Here is a 19,547-nt window from a genome sequence, read left to right on the forward strand (position 1 = left end):
CCATCTCAAAGATTGATATATTTGTGATATCAGAGCAGGATTTTGCTATTCCTTAGTCAATGATTTTAAATTTTTTGTTGTATGTTGTCAAAAATATCACGAAGGAGCAAACCCTTTGTTTTTTCAAACATCATAATTCTTTTGGTTCTTTCTAAATTTGGTGTTATATTGACATAAATTTTTGATTTTTCAAGATCATTTTCAAAATCCAATCTTACTCCGTTTAAAATATAAGAATAGAATATTTAAATTGTTCTAGCCTGGCAGTTTGCTCAGCTAGTCTTTCTGTAAGATTACTCATCTTGTCAGCACTTCCCTTTTTGATTTAGAAGGCTAAATTGGTGCCATACTAGTTTGGTCTAAAGATTTTCTTAATAAATGAATTGGAGACTCTTGAGAAGTACACATGGAACAATTCTTAGAACAAATGTGTAGAGTGAGAGAAGATGACATGTCTTGTTAGGATACAATTTTACCCGCACATTTTCATTAAATATTTTAGGTAGATATTGTGATTTCCAAATCAAGTCCATGATTTTCTAGATTTAGAATTGGTAATTTTTCTCTTATTCTTGATTTACACTTTGTACATAAAACGTCCTTCATTTCATGCACAATGTCTATATATTTTATTGATACCTATATTTAAAACGTAAAATAAGTGATATGCACAGACTATGTACAATAAAGAGTGTGTAAGAATCAATGCCCATATAGAATTGGAAAGGTTAGAACTGTAAAATTTATAGGCTGAAAATGCTGTACAAATACTAGAGCTCTAATTCTATACAAGGGTACCAAGGGCTTGAGCAAAATATGCAATTGGGGTTGTATGGATGAGGTTGAGAATGAAGTATGGCAGCTCAAAGGATAATAAGTGGATATTCCATGAGTGATAAGGTGATATCATGTTCTGTATAGTATGGCAGCTCTCTATAGATGCCTTTCTTCCCACCTAACTTGCAGCGTGTTACTAAAAGATCCAATATACAAGTTGCATTAGCAACAAAAGTCGCTTTGACAACCTTGAATTGTTATTAGAAACAAAGAACTCTTTGAGAGGGAAACAAAGAAAAGAGAATTAAAAAGGAAACTTATTTTCACTTCTATACAATTACAACACAGTATTTTTGTTAAATAGAGGGTTTTTTTTTTTTTTTTTTTTTTTTTTATAAACAATTTTTGTTGAATAGAGCTGGTACACCCATTCTCGGAGGTTATTTTCCCTATGCAATTTATACTCAAATGCCTGGAACAGACTTAAAATTGATACAGGCAGGACCCATCATCACTCCTAGCTGTTGGATCAAAGTTTGCAGCAGATGGATCAGTGCTGCCTTCCCGAACAGGAAGCTTAAATTGTTGGGCTGCTTTGCCTGCATCCAAATAATTATTAAAATTTTAAATAATCTCTTCTCTAACCTTCGTTCCATCCTATATAATCCTAAAGCCAGATGCAAACTTTCCATCAAGGCCTTTAGGATCAAGAATCTAACCATAGAAGTTTCCATTCTTGATAGCATCTTCATTTGCATCTCCAAGAGCTGCCTCATTCAAGTACTTCTCAGCCAATTGAATTCTCTTTACATTCTCCTGCTCTTGAACAAGCATGTTTCCATACTCAAGGAGCTTCTCAAGTGTAATTTTTGGTTGATCAAAGGTTGGAGGCTCCTCCTTTGAGTTCACGAGCCGTTTACCTACATTCTCTACACCCACGCCAGATATCCATTTCCTCACTTCATCATCATAGATTCTTGCCCTGAGAGCACCAAAGAAATCTGCATACAAACTCAATGATATTAATCACTTCATTTGGGTTCATTTTTAAATCTCAGGTCTCAAATTCAATAGCATATGATCACAAGATTCACAACCACCCAACAGATTAAAACAAAAAACAAAAAAGTCCAGTTTCCATATGATATGGTCAAATTGAATACTGTTCAGGTCTTGTCTACCATGTCAATTTTAACTAGGATCGTTTACTATGTACCTAGAGACAGTCCAAGGCCAAAAAATAAATATTAAAAAGTATTAATTCAACCATCTATCTAATGTTCTTTGATAAAACCTTCACCTAAAAGTATTTCAGCAAAGCATATGTTCCTTTTCTATCCCAGTCAGCATTTCATATGAATAGTATTTGTCAAGTCTTTAGTCCCACTCATGAATCATGATAAACCAGTTGTTGTATCTAAAATTTAATATATGATCAACATGACTTCTGCCTTTTCATTTATCTATATACAAATAATTAAAGGCTTAAAGCTATGCGCATGAGACACAATTAATTTGCTAATCAATTCATATAATTACCAATGGACTGTCCAGGGAAGGTGTCAACAAGCTTCACCATGCCCTCCTTAGGTACACCATGTGTCCGAAAAATGCCCGTGCAGACACCAATGCAGTCTTCCCGTGTAGGTGCCCAGTAGAACTTTTCCATACGACCATCACGGATGAGAGGGGCATACAATGTGGAGAAGTCATTACCAGTGACTATGATGGGAACGCGTGGATTTTCCACCTTGTTGTACATACCAGGAAGCTGGACACTGGTTGGGTTATCAGCAATGTTCATAAGAGTGGCATTCACCATCTGATTGTTGACAGTGTATTGGGTAGTTCCACCCATCCTACCCGCTCCAGCATCAAGGTCATTGATGAATAGGCAGCACATTTTTCCCTTGCTGATAATGTCTGCTGCTTCGCGATACCTTTGCCTAATCAATTTTGCAGGCTCTCCAGCATTCCCACTTTCCAATTCTCCAGCACTCATCACGATGGGGCTGAACAAAAATTTGAAAGTTCAACACTTTTTCAAAGTAGGCCAGAATCTTCCCAATATTTATATATAACATTTCAAAATTTCTATCTGGAAGACTTGCTACATTAACAGAAGACGAAATGCGGAGAAAAAAAAAATTGACTCACTTGATTCCCATTTTTGCAAAGACAAGCTCACATTGGAATGATTTTCCCTGACCTTTGCCTCCCCAGATACCCAAGATGAGAGGAACCTGTCACAATTATTCACCAATCATCCGAAATTCTAAAAAATTATCATAAATGTGTAACAACTAACAAATTACAGCATTCTATTACCAACCTTAATGTTTGGCAAGTTCAAGAAGTTCTTGGTGATGTGAACAACCAACTTGTCCATGAATGCGGGTGCAATGTAAAATCCATCCATGTTGTTGTCAAGTTTGAATCTGGAAAAAAGTTCAACAGTGTTCTATTACTAAGAGAATCAAAATACACAAACCCATCTGACCCAAAATCAGTCTCCAACTTGGTTATCACTACTAGATAAATTACCAATTTTCCCAAATCTTAAACCGTTAAGAAACTGTGAATTTAATCATTTAATCTAACACAAATAAAACACGAAAACCCATCTGAGCAATTATTTGAAATACCACTTATCAACATCCTAGGTACTTACTGGCGAAGACCAGCACTGATATAATCATAGGAGCTCAGGACAGCATAGTGAGTCCCAGAACCCATGGCAGCTTGAAAAACACTGTCCACCATTCCCTTTCCCCTAGTGATATCCTGCTGGTCGTCCGAAGTGTCAAAGGCAAGTCCTCCCCATTTGTCCTTGGATGTCTGCTTTTGCTCATCGTACTCCGCAACAGCCTTGAAACTCCCAGAAGATATTCTCTGGTTGGTGATCTTGGGGCTCACCTTCTTCAAGCTGTTGCCCCAGAATGCCGAGCTTGGAACCAATGCTCCAGCCCCAGAGCCATTCAATTTCAGCTGCAAAGAACATACACCTTTCTTTACACCCAATAAAGTAAAAGGTCCAAATGAAATCACTGATGCCATTAACTAATTTTGATAAAGTATATTGAATTGAGAACAGAGGCGAAGTTAAAACTTAAAACTCTGAAGCAAATATTCAGAAGTGCATGGTTGAAAATTCTCGATAAAAACAAAGAAAAAGCTCACCAAAAAGAGAACAAACACAATAAATTTATTCGGTGAAAACAAAGATAAAAAAAAGGAAATTGAGTAATACTATATAGTAGTAAAAAAGGGCGGGAAAAACATAGTAGTACCGGTGCTCTGTTAACAGCTCCTAAAGTTGGAACTGAAGCAGCAGCCATTGAAGGTCCACGACGATTGTGGTCAATTAGGTACGTACGTTGGAGGGTAGAGAGGTAGAAGACGAAATGGAACTGAGTTTGCTCTGTTTTCTAGTTTTCACTGTAAAAGTTTTGAGGGTGAGAGGGACTTTATATACAGAGGGAGTACGGAGAAAGTCAGAAAGCGAAAGGTAAAATGGAAATGGAAATACTGTGGATTTTGGCTTACGATTACGAATTTCCTTAACGGGCACACAAATAGGAATGCTGGTATTAGACGGACGTTGGTTTTGGAATGTGGGCTTAGACGGGCCCATCCATCACCTTATTTGTTTTTATATAGATAATGGTTTTGATTACAAACAAAATCGATGCCTCTCGGAACTTTGGTTGGTTTGAGGTTAGGGTTTAAAGCTTCTCTTTTCTCCACCCAAATTTTGATAGTTATGTGAGCTTGGATTTTCTTATTAAACAAATCAAAATAGTATTGGTTTAACAAAACAAATCAAAATAGACAAATAGTAGTATTGCACTTACTCTAGAGGCCCATTGGCCATCGGGGGCTTTGCTTTTTGCTGCTGAGCAAAATCAGTCATGGCTTTGGTCAGGGCAGTCAAGTATTTTATATAAATATATATATATATATATATATATTGTGGGGCCCGATAGTTTATGGGCCAGGCCCATTTGCTCGTGGGGAGCCCGCAAGCCCAAGCTGAAGAAAGTCGTGGCCCAAGCTCAAAGGTATAAGGCCGAGGATGGCCCAGATATGCAGCCGAGGACGACTTAGTCCTCGGCAAGCCTAAAGCTCCCTTGACAAAAGGGGTAAAAGAGAGCTATAAGAACAAATCCATAAGAAGATCTAAAATATCTCAGGACAGTTGTCCTTAATACCCTTCATTGATAAGACTTTACACCTAACAGAACCTGATTTTTAGACTTTATTAACAATCCCCAACAATTCTGGGATTAGATTGACGGGACAAATATCAGTCCTGGAAAAATTGACCCTACACGTGGACGAGGGACAACAAACGTAGGCTAGTATAAAAGGAAAGGTAAACTAATTAGGTAGAGATCCATCTCACTTCCTGCAGAAAAAGCTCCAGGGATGAGAATGACCGGATAATATATGTAAACCACCACGAAAAAGTCACCGCCGGATAACCGGAGAAAAACATTAGTGCTCCTCGGACCTGATCCGAGAAGCCCAATCCCCCAAGTTATAAAATTGCGGGGCTTGGATATCCAGGCCGAAGCCTTTTCTTATCTGAGTTCCTTAAAATCCGGTTTGGACCAACGCCCTGTGACCAAACGCTAGCCTTTTAAGCCCACTCTCTACAAATTTTATTGTGAGGGATCCTTCACGTGCGAGCCCAACGTAATCGTTGGGCCGTTTGAGAATCGTGTCCCTACAATTGGCGTCGTCTGTGGGAAGGCTTGCGCGTTGGCACGGGTGGCGCATGAGTCAGCTCTCTAGCAAGCAGAGATTCACGAGTCTTTCCCATCTCCGGCGACGTGCAGTTGTTGCTCCGCCATAAGCTTCTGCTAGGGGCTACGCCTTGCACTGCTAACGGCGCGGGCAGCTCTAGGGGCTTTCGGCCTCAAGCCGACTCTCCCCTCCCTGGCCTAGGGGCTGACCTTCGAAAAATAAATAAGTATAGAGAAAAAAGTACAAAAAAGAAATCTTACAAGTTTTGGACAGAACCCAGGCCTTGTATGGTCCTCGGACCCAAGCCTGTGGGGAAACCAAGTACAAAAAAGAAATCTTACAAGTTTTGGACAGAACTCAGGCCTTGCATGGTCCTCGGACCCAAGCCTGTGGGGAAACCAAGTACAAAAAAAGAAATCTTACAAGTTTTGGACAGAACCCAGGCCTTGCATGGTCCTCGGACCCAAGCCTGTGGAGAAACCAAGTACAAAAAAGAAATCTTACAAGTTTTGGACAGAACTCAGGCCTTGTATGGTCCTCGGACCCAAGCCTGTGGGGAAACCAAGTACAAAAAAAAAATCTTACAAGTTTTGGACAGAACCCAGGCCTTGCATGGTCCTCGGACCCAAGCCTGTGGGGAAACCAAGTACAAAAAAAAAATCTTACAAGTTTTGGACAGAACCCAGGCCTTGCATGGTCCTCGGACCCAAGCCTGTGGGGAAACCAAGTACAAAAAAAGAAATCTTACAAGTTTTGGACAGAACCCAGGCCTTGCATGGTCCTCGGACCCAAGCCTGTGGGGAAACCAAGTACAAAAAAGAAATCTTATAAGTTTTGGACAGAACCCAGGCCTTGCATGGTCCTCGGACCCAAGCCTGTGGGGAAACCAAGTACAAAAAAGAAATCTTACAAGTTTTGGACAGAACCAAGGCCTTGCATGGTCCTCGGACCCAAGCCTGTAGGGAAACCAAGTACAAAAAAGAAATCTTACAAGTTTTGGACAGAACCCAGGCCTTGTATGGTCCTCGGACCCAAGCCTGTGGGGAAACCAAGTACAAAAAAAAGAAGAAATCTTACAAGTTTTGGACAGAACCCAGGCCTTGCATGGTCCTCAGACCCAAGCCTGTGGGGAAACCAAGTACAAAAAAGAAATCTTACAAGTTTTGGACAGAACCCAGGCCTTGTATGGTCCTCGGACCCAAGCCTGTGGGGAAACCAAGTACAAAAAAAGAAGAAATCTTACAAGTTTTGGACAAAACCCAGGCCTTATATGGTCCTCGGACCCAAGCCTGTGGGGAAACCAAGTACAAAAAAGAAGAAATCTTACAAGTTTTGGACAGAACCAATGCCTTGTATGGTCCTCGGACCCAAGCCTATGGGGAAACCAAGTACAAAAAAGAAATCTTACAAGTTTTGAACAGAACCAAGGCCTTGTATGGTCCTCGGACCCAAGCCTATGGGGAAACCAAGTACACAAAATAAAAACCATAAGTTTTGAACGGAACCTAGGCCTTGTATGGTCCTCGGACTCAAGCCTATGGGGAAACCAAGTACACAAAAGCACCATCGGAGTTCCCTACTTCCCAGTCGATTGCTCGGATGGATTATTTAGAGATTATCAGCCTTGGACGGTATTCACGCGCTTATCACAGAATATTCAACTGTTATCCCGGTTAGTTTCCTAAGTTTGATTTACTATGAATTATCGATATAATGCCTGGTAGTATTGATAAATTGGAGCTAGTTAGATTATGTTTCAAGCTATCTTGCTCTAAATATTCTTGAAGAAACACACACATGGGGCACACCCATTCACAAAGTAGTGTTGTCAAAGGAACAATATCCAAAACAAGTAAAGAAATTTCCATTTTTACTAAAACAAAGAAATAGTACAGCGTACAATGAAAAGCTAAAATCAGTTTGTGTCAAAGCTTACTACAAAACCAAAAAGAAAGGAAGATACAAGAGAATAAAATAAAGCTGAGGAAGTAGATCAGAGGAGAGGTTGGCTACAGCTCCAAGACCTTGTTCTTCCTCAATGCTTTCACATGCCCACAACTCAAACAGCAAAAGAGACCCAACTTGAGCCTGACACCGCTGAAGGAAAGGTGCAGGGAGTTGGAAGTTGAGGGGCTTTCTCTAAATATTTGCCTGCCACAAGGCAAAGGCGCTGATGGCGGAGAATCTTTCTTCTGACACACCAAAATTCTGGCATGAACAGAACCTGCTTCGGATTTTGACTAAAAGAGGGAGAGACACCATTTTCCCTCGGTCGAAATGGAGTATTCCCCTGAATTTATACTTCCTGTGCCCATACCTTACTATTTTGGGTCTCATGAGGACACGGCGCTTCTGTGACGGAGAGATTTCTTCCTTCCCAACCTTCGCCTCAAACATGTTATGCTAAGAGAGGATAGCACTGAATGTATGAATTGTGATTTGGGAGGAAACTGAAGGAGCTGTGTGTATATAAAGCAACTCTTTCTCCCTCATATTTATTTGAAAAGACAAGGTGGTGGCAGTCAACTCACGTAGCGTCCCAAGGAACGCTACAGACAAAATGGCTTTGGCCCAACTTCCAACGTCAACTGCAACCACAAGGCTAAAGGAGCCTCGCAAAGGCGCACCTCGAACACTGGGACATCAGAAAGTGCCGCGTGGCCAGAGATTGCATAAATACCTCTTAATTCGTGGGCCTAGTGAATTCGCGGCCCAGACCCGTTCTGCATAAGGGCCCAGGGACTATGGCCCACGCCGAGGAATAGCCGCTGCCGAGGGCAACCTCTGCTCGGCGCCTCGTGATATACCTGAAGAAAGGGAGAAATTGAATTCAAAAAGTTTTGGACAGAACCAAGGCATTGCATGGTCCTCGGACTCAAGCCTATGGGGAAACCAAGTACTCTAATAAGCTTTAGACAGAACCAAGGCATTGCATGGTCCTCGGACTCAAGCCTATGGGGAAACCAAGTACTCTAAATAAGTTTTGGACAGAACCAAGGCATTGCATGGTCCTCGGACTCAAGCCTATGGGGAAACCAAGTACTCTAATAAGTTTTGAACAGAACCAAGGCATTGCATGGTCCTCGGACTCAAGCCTATGGGGAAACCAAGTACTTTAAATAAGTTTTGGACAGAACCAAGGCATTGCATGGTCCTCGGACTCAAGCCTATGGGGAAACCAAGTACTCTAAATAAGTTTCGGACTCAAGCCTATGGGGAAACCAAGTACTCTAAATAAGTTTTGGACAGAACCAAGACATTGCATGGTCCTCGGACTCAAGCCTATGGGGAAACCAAGTACTCTAATAAGTTTTGGACAGAACCAAGGCATTGAGCCTACGGGGAAACCAAGTACTCTAAATAAGTTTTGGACAGAACCAAGGCATTGCATGGTCCTCGGACTCAAGCCTATAGGGAAACCAAATACTCTAATAAGTTTTAGACAGAACCAAGGCATTGCATGGTCCTCGGACTCAAGCCTATGGGGAAACCAAGTACTCTAAATAAGTTTTGGACAGAACCAAGGCATTGCATGGTCCTCGGACTCAAGCCTATGGGGAAACCAAGTACTCTAATAAGTTTTGAACAGAACCAAGGCATTGCATGGTCCTCGGACTCAAGCCTATGGGGAAACCAAGTACTCTAAATAAGTTTTGGACAGAACCAAGGCATTGCATGGTCCTCGGACTCAAGCCTATGGGGAAACCAGGTACTCTAAATAAGTTTCGGACAGAACCAAGGCATTGCATGGTCCTCGGACTCAAGCCTATGGGGAAACCAAGTACTCTAAATAAGTTTCGGACAGAACCAAGGCATTGCATGGTCCTCGGACTCAAGCCTATGGGGAAACCAAGTACTCTAAATAAGTTTCGGACTCAAGCCTATGGGGAAACCAAGTACTCTAAATAAGTTTTGGACAGAACCAAGGCATTGCATGGTCCTCGGACTCAAGCCTATGGGGAAACCAAGTACTCTAATAAGTTTTGGACAGAACCAAGGCATTGAGCCTACGGGGAAACCAAGTACTCTAAATAAGTTTTGGACAGAACCAAGGCATTGCATGGTCCTCGAACTCAAGCCTATGGGGAAACCAAGTACTCGGACGGGAAAGTTCTCGGCTCAAATACTGTAAAATGTTAAGGCCAATATGTTAAGATGGCAAAATGACCCCCTATTCAATAGCCTAAGGAAACTGTTCGTTTTGCGGATGACATGTCCTCGGATGGTTATTCCTTACACCGTATCGAATACTCAGTCCTCATCTTGGCTAATTTTGAGGTAAGTGTCGTCCCTCCCTGGTCGGCATTGCTATGTCAAGTAATTCTGTTAAAGTTATGATGGAATCTTTTTATTAGCCAACATTTTGGCCTTAGTTGTCCTTGATTCATATGCTATACTATTGTGCCGAGCAGTGTTTGCAAATTTATTAAAACATATAAATAGAACATGCGAAGTAGAATAACAATAACTTTTATTAATATGAAAAATTATTACAACGTACAAAGAAGGGCTTAAACAAGCCTATACAAAAAATGAATTGCTAAAAGCAACAATAGCATCCGCAATACAGATCAGTAAACGGTCAGGTGTCTTTTAAACTCGCCTTCAAAGTCTCTCCAATCTCTGCCTCCGTACTGCTCATATCAGGAGAAGAACTTCCTTTAGAAAAATATGAAGGAGAAGGAAGAAGAATTGGAACACATAGAAGCTCTTGTCACCAAGGAGCGCAAAAGAAAAAGAAGATGGAGGACATGAGCAGAAGATGGAGGAGATGAATGAAGAAGATGGAGGACATGAGTAGGAAGGAGGAGAAGAAGAGAGAGAGGCAAAGGGGGGCGCCAGTGAACAAAGAGAGGAAGAAGCAGGGGCACTTAGTCCCTATCCCAGTCCTGACTCCTAACACGCTGGCGCCATGTTAGATATGCTCGTGAGAGAGCGGACGGTGGTGATAATGGCTGTTTTTGACTCAGTCACATCGAAAGTGAGATGTGACGAGTCCCTGCTTCGGATTTTGGCTAAAAGGAAGGGGAGACAATTCTTGAGTCTCCACCATCCTTGCCCTGACCGAGCCATCTCAAGCTTTATTAGGACATGGCATTTCTGGGAAAGGAATGGTCTATTCATGGCTGACTGCTATGGTGAACGTATTAATGGATAGGGTATAACCAGAGAGAAGAAGTGAACTCTGGGAAAAGCCTGGGTGATTCTGATATGAGAGAATCACCTTTTGTCTTCTCTCTTTATATAAGGGACGAAGAAAAGGGTGCATAACCCGTTCAGATCCCCAGGGAAACCTACAGATAAGAATGCGACGTTTCGTTCTCCCACACCATCCATAACCGTCAGATCTAGGAGGCATCGTAAAGGGAGGATATTAAAGACGCGCCTTGAATACCCAAACGACATAAGGGCAACGTGCGCAAATTAAGGGGAACAGCTCGTGGACCGGTACATTCCTTGGGCATGTGAAGAGTTACCCGCGTCCTTCAAGGGCTGAAATGAATGAGCCACAATAAAGGCTCAGCATTACCAAAACTCACCTTTCCAACCAAGATGTTGGACAGTAGGGTTTTGAGGGGCTATTGTGGGGCCCGATAGTTTATGGGCCAGACCCATTTGCTCGTGGGGAGCCCGCAAGCCCAAGCTGAAGAAAGTCGTGGCCCAAGCTCAAAGGTATAAGGCCGAGGATGGCCCAGATATGCAGCCGAGGACGACTTAGTCCTCGGCAAGCCTAAAGCTCCCTTGACAAAAGGGGTAAAAGAGAGCTATAAGAACAAATCCATAAGAAGATCTAAAATATCTCAGGACAGTTGTCCTTAATACCCTTCATTGATAAGACTTTACACCTAACAGAACCTGATTTTTAGGCTTTATTAACAATCCCCAACAATTCTGGGATTAGATTGACGGGACAAATATCAGTCCTGGAAAAATTGACCCTACACGTGGACGAGGGACAACAAACGTAGGCTAGTATAAAAGGAAAGGTAAACTAATTAGGTAGAGATCCATCTCACTTCCTGCGGAAAAAGCTCCAGGGATAAGAATGACCGGATAATATATGTAAACCACCACGAAAAAGTCACCGTCGGATAACCGGAGAAAAACATTAGTGCTCCTCGGACCTGATCCGAGAAGCCCAATCCCCCAAGTTATAAAACTGCGGGGCTTGGATATCCAGGCCGAAGCCTTTTCTTATCTGAGTTCCTTAAAATCCGGTTTGGACCAACGCCCTGTGACCAAACGCTAGCCTTTTAAGCCCACTCTCTACAAATTTTATTGTGAGGGATCCTTCACGTGCGAGCCCAACGTAATCGTTGGGCCGTTTGAGAATCGTGTCCCTACATATATATATATATATATACTAACTTTTTTGGGAGTGTTAGAAACTCCTTTCTATTTTTAAAAATCACACCACTTGTAGTTATTACTTTTGATTTAAGTTTAAAAAATTTTATCTCATAACCAATATTGATTAATAAGCATTATTTTAAAGCTATTCCAGACTAGAATTTAATTAGAAAAATATTTATTTGATTTGGTTTATAATCAACATAAATAACTGTGGGTTCCTCGAATGTGACTAGAATTTAATTAGAAAAATATTTATTTGATTTGATTTATAATCAACATAAATAACTGTGGGTTCCTCGAATGTACTGATTTAGAGTCTTTGGCTTTTACACAGCATCCTTTAGAGTCCCACATCGAAAGAATCTTCCCCCATTTTCTGCCTTATAAGCTCTAAAGCGAAGGAATAGTGTACCATTAGTTGGTTAATTTAGAGCCTTTGGCTTTTACACACATCCTTTAATGAATAAATTGTCACTTGTAAAAATAAAAGGGAGTTTCTCTAATTCTCCATCCGTCAAGATGGACCAAATAGTTTTTGAATGGGTATGAATTATTTTTGTTACTATTTATGGGTCTCACTGTACATTTTGGTACTATTTATGATTCTCATTGTACTATTTCATTTAACTTTTACCTTTATATATAATACATTCAAAAAAAAAGTTTTCAATTTCACCAAAATAAGCGAATCTCGAATAAACATTTTTTCTGTGAAATTTCTAATCCATCCTTTTCTGGCTAGTGGCTATTATGTAATTAACTAGCCACATGGTAAAAGTCCAAACCAATAAGAACATTCACATAAGTGAATGTAAACATTTGCAAAATACAAAAAGCAACCAATTTTACATATTTTATCCCAAAAATTTTCCACATAAGTTCTTTTAAAATTGTGCATATTTACACATTTGCTACAATAATCATTCATATATGCATGGTTATTGTAGCTTGTGTATACCATTATTTTATTAATTTCACGTTTTGCGTTCGCAACGTTTTACTTACTGAAGCTTGTTCTATGGTTAGGTGAAATGGTGTATTTGGTCTGATTTAAGAACTGCTGAGCTGCTAGTTTAGGCGCAAGACTTAGTTGGTGATTAGCTTAACCAACTTTTTACAAACTTCCCCAATCTTCTAGCAACTGTAATCCGCATAATGTGGGGCGGTTAAGCAAAGTGTTAGATGTATATAAACTACTGTGGCTGTGTAATTATTTTTCATGTAAATGAGTATCATCAATACAGTTCCAGATTCATCTTCTCTCTCTCTCCTTCTCTCTCTGACTTTCTCTCCCATTCTCACACTTTCTCTCTGTTTCCAGATATTTTCTTTTCCGTGTTTTTTAGCCGTGATTGTTGACTTGTATACACTGTTACGCAGTCTGTGATACTGAATTTTTCTTCAGTGTTATCAAAGGAAACGAAAATGCTAGTGAGATTTTTTACAATGAGGTGTGAGCAAATCAGTATTGAAGTGGTAGAGGAAATAACCCAATTGTCAACTCTTAGAAGACAAAAATCATTTGATAAGAAAGAGGAAGTCTATTTCTTCATTTTTCTTAACCTATATATTAATATTGTCCGGTTAATATTAAGGGTGTGTTGCGCACAAAATTTGCAACTGAAATTGAAGCAATTTTGGAGCTCTGAAATGCCAACTTTTCAAGTAAGACACTATTTCAAACCCAAGTAAAATCACAGACACGCATAAGAACATTTTGATGCAGAAATAGAACTTGGTTTTCATGCATGTTGGGTTCTCTTTCTCTCTTTCAGTTCTAGTTTTTCTAGTACTCAAAATGTCCCATCTTCCTCTACTATTCGTAATTTGGGTTCAATCCTTTCCAACAATAAACATATATGAAAGCAATTTAAAAAATTTACCCAAAACAAACGAAGGAAAGGTAATATATATATATATATATAATCTAACTCCTTCAGGTTCAATCCTCGAAATATTCTTGAAACAATGAACATAAACATAATCCAAGCATTTCTTATTTTCTACTCTTTCTTAAAAAAAAAAAAAAAAAAAAAAAAAAAAAAAAAAAAAACCAACCACACACCACTCTTTTTCTTTGTTTCTTTCTCTCCACACTCATCTAAAATAATTTAAAGAATATCGTAAATCAATTAATTAAAATTTTTGACCGTAATGTAAAAAGAACAGCGATGTTCATATATACTGAACAGTAGCAGAACTACCAGGCAAGCATCGATTCTCGAACCTATATATACAACTCAACCCCACCAAAACCTCAACAATGGCGGCCTCCGTCTTCTCCAAATCTGAGTAATGCAGTGTCTGCAACAACAACACTCTCGGCTTCGAATCGAACTTCTGCCTCTCCATGTTCCTCTCCGCCTGCCACGTAATCGTGTCATGAGCCAAAGGCCCCAGCCACCCCATGATCTCTTCCAACGCGTCCCTCCATCCTTCTGCGAGCGAGTGCCCATCGCAATCCTCATCGTCCCTTTTCAACCGATTGCTCTTCAGCTTCGCTCTCACTGTCCCCTTAAGCCTCGCCGGTAACATCTCGTACAATGCCTCACGCGCCTCCTCTCCTATCGTAGCCGGCGCGTACAAACACTGCTCCGCACATATTATCACATTCGCGTACCGCAGCGACAGCCCCGAACCACCCACCGTGTGCGGTGGCGCCAACGCGAACACGTGATTGTTGTAATTCGTCATCATCGCTCCGCGGTTTCGTTGGGTTGTCGTGGACTCGATATCACGGTCCTGTGAAGATGGGTTCAGTTCGTGACTCAAGAACCTGACTATAAACCTTTTATTGTTATTCGGTACTGGGCCTGATTTCGAATTCGACTTTTCGTTCTTGTCTGTGTCTTCATATTCGCTTTCATTGTCTTGGCGAATCCAAAAGTTTTGCCTTTTGTTATGATTTGAAACAGGGCGTAGGTTGCTGTTGTTGGAGAAAAATGGTAGATCCGAAATGTAGGGTTCGAAAGCGGAGCAGATTCGAGCGTAGATGACGCAAACGATTCGAGCCATGTGTCCGACGCTTTTGTCGAAGCCTTTATACCACAGCGAGGTTTCTCTGTAGTGTTGCACTTGTTTTCTCTGAACTGCGATTTTCTGCTTTATGTATTCCAAGTTCGAAATCTGTTTGGGACCGATAGTGTTTTTCCACCGCTCTATTTTTCGCTCCGATGCTTCCAATTCGGCTAAAGATTCCAACGCTGCGTGTAGATTGGCGGTGGCGGAAATGGATTTCTCCATTCTTTCGACGATTTTAAGGACGTGTTTCGTGTTGTATTCGAGTTTTCCCAGGTCGATGACCCCGAGTTTTAAGTCGGAGTAAATGAGGTCGAAGCGATTGAGTCCCAAATCGGAACACTTCTGGCCAAACCGAGCGACGGCGATGGCAGCTTGATTGAGATCCTCGAGCCGCTCGGAACAAGCGAGGTTGAGAAGAAAGCCTTCGTCTTTGGAGTTCAAGTAGGCTACACCTTTAGACCTCATGATCTCTTTTCGGAGCTTTAAGAGTTGATCATCGGAGAGAGATTTGTAGAGACAGACAAGGCGAGACATAGTCTTAGCGACGTCGAATGTGAGGATTCCGAGGGTGGAAGACGAGGTTGATTTTTGGTGGTGGCGGTGAGCGAAGAGTTGGCGATAATGGAGGCTCTTGGTTGCTCCAGAGAGCCAGGCCATGGTTGCGACAACCATGTCCTTTAGCTCTTCTGACCACCTTGTAACTGTAGTTGGTTTTAAGGTTGATTATTAAGGTTGTTACAGAAAACTTTGTTGGGGATCGTTAACTTGTTAGAGATAGATGGTAGGGTTTAAGAATGAGTTAGAGAGAAGAGGGCATTCTGGTATATATAAAGGACTAAAGTAGTGGTGTGAATTATTGGACATTTCGAAGCTCTTTCATGCTGACGCGTTTGAACAGTGGGGAAATTTTGAGATTTCGGATTTAACAGAGTAAAGAGACCGAAATGAATCGTATAATCCTAAAAAATGAGACTATGACTGTGATGAGAAAGAGAGAGAGAGAGAGAGAGAGATCATCTGAAGTCCGTGTTTTTGGGGTTTAGCGCCACGTATGATTTCTTTTCTTTTACACTGTGGTCTGTGACTTGGGAGGATCCTTCTCCGTTCGACTCCTTCCTATTCGGCAAGTCCTTGTTGGTTTGAACGTTGAAGTTGTTTTGATTCATTTAGACTAGGATCCTCTCCTATTCCTACGGGAGAATTTTATATTTAAAGCTATATTTGAATAAAGCTAACAAAATTAGTATACAAAACTTATTTGGAAAGTTAAAAATGATATTATATTTTTTTTTTACAAAATTTAGTTACAAAATTAGTTGTAGTCTTAAGTTATAATTTTATTTAATATCTTTTTTTTAGAGTTTCAACCTATGGCATTCGCTTTTGATGATAGCTCTTTATCATCAGACCAAGACATTAATTAGTTTTTTGTGTAGACGAGGATTGAACCCTAGATCTCTTATACAACTATCAAAAACTTTACCAGTTGAGCTAATTGGAACCATACAACTTTACTTAATATCTTGTGTGTGTGTGTGTGTGTTTATCAAATAAAAAAAAATTACTTAATATATTTTTATTGGAGGTGAATTTTGACAAATCCACCATTAGATTGCATCTTTTTCTTATATTCTTCATACTTGCAAAATTTCTAAAAAATTAAAGTTCAATAACTATGTCATCAATAAATTGTTTAAATTGCAAGTTTTTATAATTTAAAATTATACATAAAATATAAGATTATAGATTATATAGTAAATAATATCTGATTGGCACAAAATTTGACGTGTATTAAGAGCATAAAGAACATACAATTCAACAGTTAAATTTTTAAAATATGAGTATTGTTTATTTTATCGAGTAAGGTTGTAACATTAGGCTACAACTAATTTTGTAACTAATTTTTTTTTTCAATAATTTCTTGAAATTCAAAAGTACTAACAAATTGAGATTTAAGACTCTGTACTATTGTATATTGTAGTAAGTCATATATAGTTGTTATAGCCATGATAATTTCAAGTATAATAAAAAAAGTACGAATATAGTTTCAACTAAATTGTTTTTGCTTCCTAATTTTATTGCAATGTCATTTCATTTGATTTCAATACGGTAGCATTCATTGATACGTTGGATTGACTGAAAAATGAGGTGGGTTATAATGTTGACTTCAAAATATTTTACTCTCTCCGTCTCAATTTGTTTGTCATGAGGTAAACGCGATTATAGACCAAATGAGGCTATAGCCGTGTTTTAAAAATACGGTTATAGCCCTCGTTTTTTGTAGTGAGGTAACTATCTATAACTTCCTCAAGGTAACTACCCACCTAATTCAAAACTTTTCGAGATACACTAGATTAATACCACTTGTCACTCTATTGGCTTTAATTTTTACTAGCCTCACCACATGTACTACTTGCGTGTGATAAGACTTTTTTTTTTTTTTTTAATAGTGTCATAATTTTTCATCCATTCCAATTTGAGGTTTATACATTTTCTTATTAATATTACACATTTAGAACTACTAAAACAACCAAGAGTGTCATGAGGCTAGTTTCAAAAAAATGAAAAAATATTAGTGTATGTTTGGTAATTGTTTTTTCTCCTTATTTTTTGTTTCCAAAAACAATTTTCTATTTTTAAGACTAAAAAATTTATTTGGCAACCTAAAATGGACAGAAAACAAAAACTGTTCTCAAAACTCAATTCGTGAAGGAAACTGAAAACATGCAAAATGATGTTTTCAATTTCTAGTTTTCAAAAGTCAATGAAAACAACCATTTAATTTAATGAATCTATCACATTTAATGAGTTAGTATTAAAGTTCAAATCTTAATAACAACATATTTTAGTATTTTCTAGTTTTTTTATTCAAATTTTTTTTTTTTTTTTAGTTTCAACTGACCAAATGTGTTTTTGGTTTCAAAAATAAAAGAAAAATTTTTTTTCTTTATATTCCTAAAAACAAATTTTTGAAAATAGAAAACAAAAACTATTATCAAACATAACCTTACATGTTTATTTTGTAGCCAAAAAAAAAAAAAAAAAAAAAACCTATGTTTTTATTTTATATATATAATTTTTATTTTGAGAATAATTTATAAATGGATAAAGAAATTTGAAAATTATAAGGAGAGTGATCCTATTTTTTAGGCAATATTTTAATGAGAGTTAGAGTTGTATTTTATTTTTACCGAATTGTCATTTAGTTTTGTCTTTACTTAAATATAGGGGTATAGAGGCATTTTTAAACAACAACAACAACAAAAAAAAAAAAAAAAAAAAAAAAAAAAAAAGAGAATCCCAAATAGGATAAATCCTTTAAATAGTAGTATAGATTATTTTAATTAAATTACCACAAGCCAATTATGTCACCATCACATTTCCACACACTTTTGCTTGTTCTGCCATGTGTCTGATCAATAAATTAAATTATTTGGCACCAAAAATAATATTATTACAATTGTAAGGACTCAATTTGTAACGACCCCAAAATGATGTTGGGTTCGTACGTTAAGGGCCCAAACAATATAATTTGTAGAACGTGGGTTTAAAAGGCTAGGCCTTGATGACCGAACGATGGTTAGTCATGGTATTTGTGGTGGACACACAGGGACGAGCCATGGTTGTCCGTGGATCTTGCCCATCAAGCTTAATGTTCATATTCTTCCTTTTTCTATTTCGGGGTCCCCCCTCTTTTTTGGCGTCTAAGCCTTTACATTATATAGCCCTTCACGGTTGATCTTGATCCTCCATCTGTTGATCAGGCAGGTACCTATTCGAGTACCTGTCCCATCAGCCGCCTCCCCCTACTTTCTGTTAGTTGCAATAACCGAAACCACACTGTTCAGGAGTCTTTACCCATTAATATGGCCAGGACGTCTGTGGGCGCATTCAATAAGGAGGTGACGTCTTTTCCTTGAACCACTCCCACTCTAGACCCCCATGTGAGTCCTATTCTACTTGCCTTTTCTTCTGGGGGCGCTTCGGAGGCTACCTTGGACGACATGTCTCTCTTCCCTTTGAAGTCTCGGGATGCCGAGGACAGGGTCATTCTCGGCTGCATCTCTAGGCTGTTTGATCTTTCACCACTTGTCCTCGGCAACTACTCTCCTCGGCACGGACCCTGGGTCCTAATGGAAAGTGAATCGGGTCATAAGTTCTCTGGCCCTACAATAGCCCCTCAAAATCCTGCTGTCCGGATCCTCGGCCAAATAGGAGGGTTTTGATGACATCAGGCATCTGTCAAAGCTTGTCAATCCTTGTCACCTATCGGTTCCCGAGACTCTTTGTCTGCCTGAGACACGTTCCTAGAGCCTTTGGAAGGTGAAACGTGTCCTCATTAAATGCAGGCGGCTCTGTGCTTCCCACGTTCAACGGCGCGATGGTGATCTAACGGTGGAGATTTCCTTGCCTTTATGGGCGTGAAAATTCATGCAGTTATTTTCGATGGGAGGTATAAATGATTTTTGGAACTAATTTGTCACTTCACTTTTGCACTTAAGAGTTTTAACGCATATACCATGGATTCATCCAAACTTTCATCCAAATTCAAGTCTATCTCCAGCACAAAAAGCCTGTCCGAGGCACCTTTCCTCTTTTCTGTAAGTTCTCTGCCTTCATTAATTCGTGCTTTTTCTTTTCTAGGT

The 19,547-nt window shown here is 39.4% G+C and overlaps 2 protein-coding genes across 2 annotated transcripts; both read right to left on the reverse strand.

The window, feature by feature from the left end:
- Window positions 1–1,077: 1,077 nt before the first annotated feature.
- LOC126692643 (ribulose bisphosphate carboxylase/oxygenase activase, chloroplastic-like) lies at window positions 1,078–4,206 on the reverse strand. Its single transcript, XM_050388332.1, has 7 exons — window positions 4,068–4,206; window positions 3,449–3,765; window positions 3,110–3,215; window positions 2,935–3,020; window positions 2,317–2,789; window positions 1,497–1,778; window positions 1,078–1,376 (listed from the first exon to the last, which is right to left on the reverse strand). The coding sequence occupies exons 1-7, from the start codon at window positions 4,113–4,115 to the stop codon at window positions 1,261–1,263; spliced, it is 1,428 nt and encodes a 475-aa protein (XP_050244289.1). The 5' UTR covers window positions 4,116–4,206; the 3' UTR covers window positions 1,078–1,260.
- Window positions 4,207–14,037: 9,831 nt separating this feature from the next.
- Window positions 14,038–15,727, reverse strand: LOC126692644 (uncharacterized). Its single transcript, XM_050388333.1, has one exon. It carries the CDS (start codon window positions 15,571–15,573, stop codon window positions 14,056–14,058), a length of 1,518 nt encoding a protein of 505 aa, XP_050244290.1. The 5' UTR covers window positions 15,574–15,727; the 3' UTR covers window positions 14,038–14,055.
- Between the last annotated feature and the right edge of the window lie 3,820 nt (window positions 15,728–19,547).

Source organism: Quercus robur, chromosome 7 (genome assembly GCF_932294415.1).
Source record: "Quercus robur chromosome 7, dhQueRobu3.1, whole genome shotgun sequence".
Taxonomy (NCBI): domain Eukaryota; kingdom Viridiplantae; phylum Streptophyta; class Magnoliopsida; order Fagales; family Fagaceae; genus Quercus; species Quercus robur.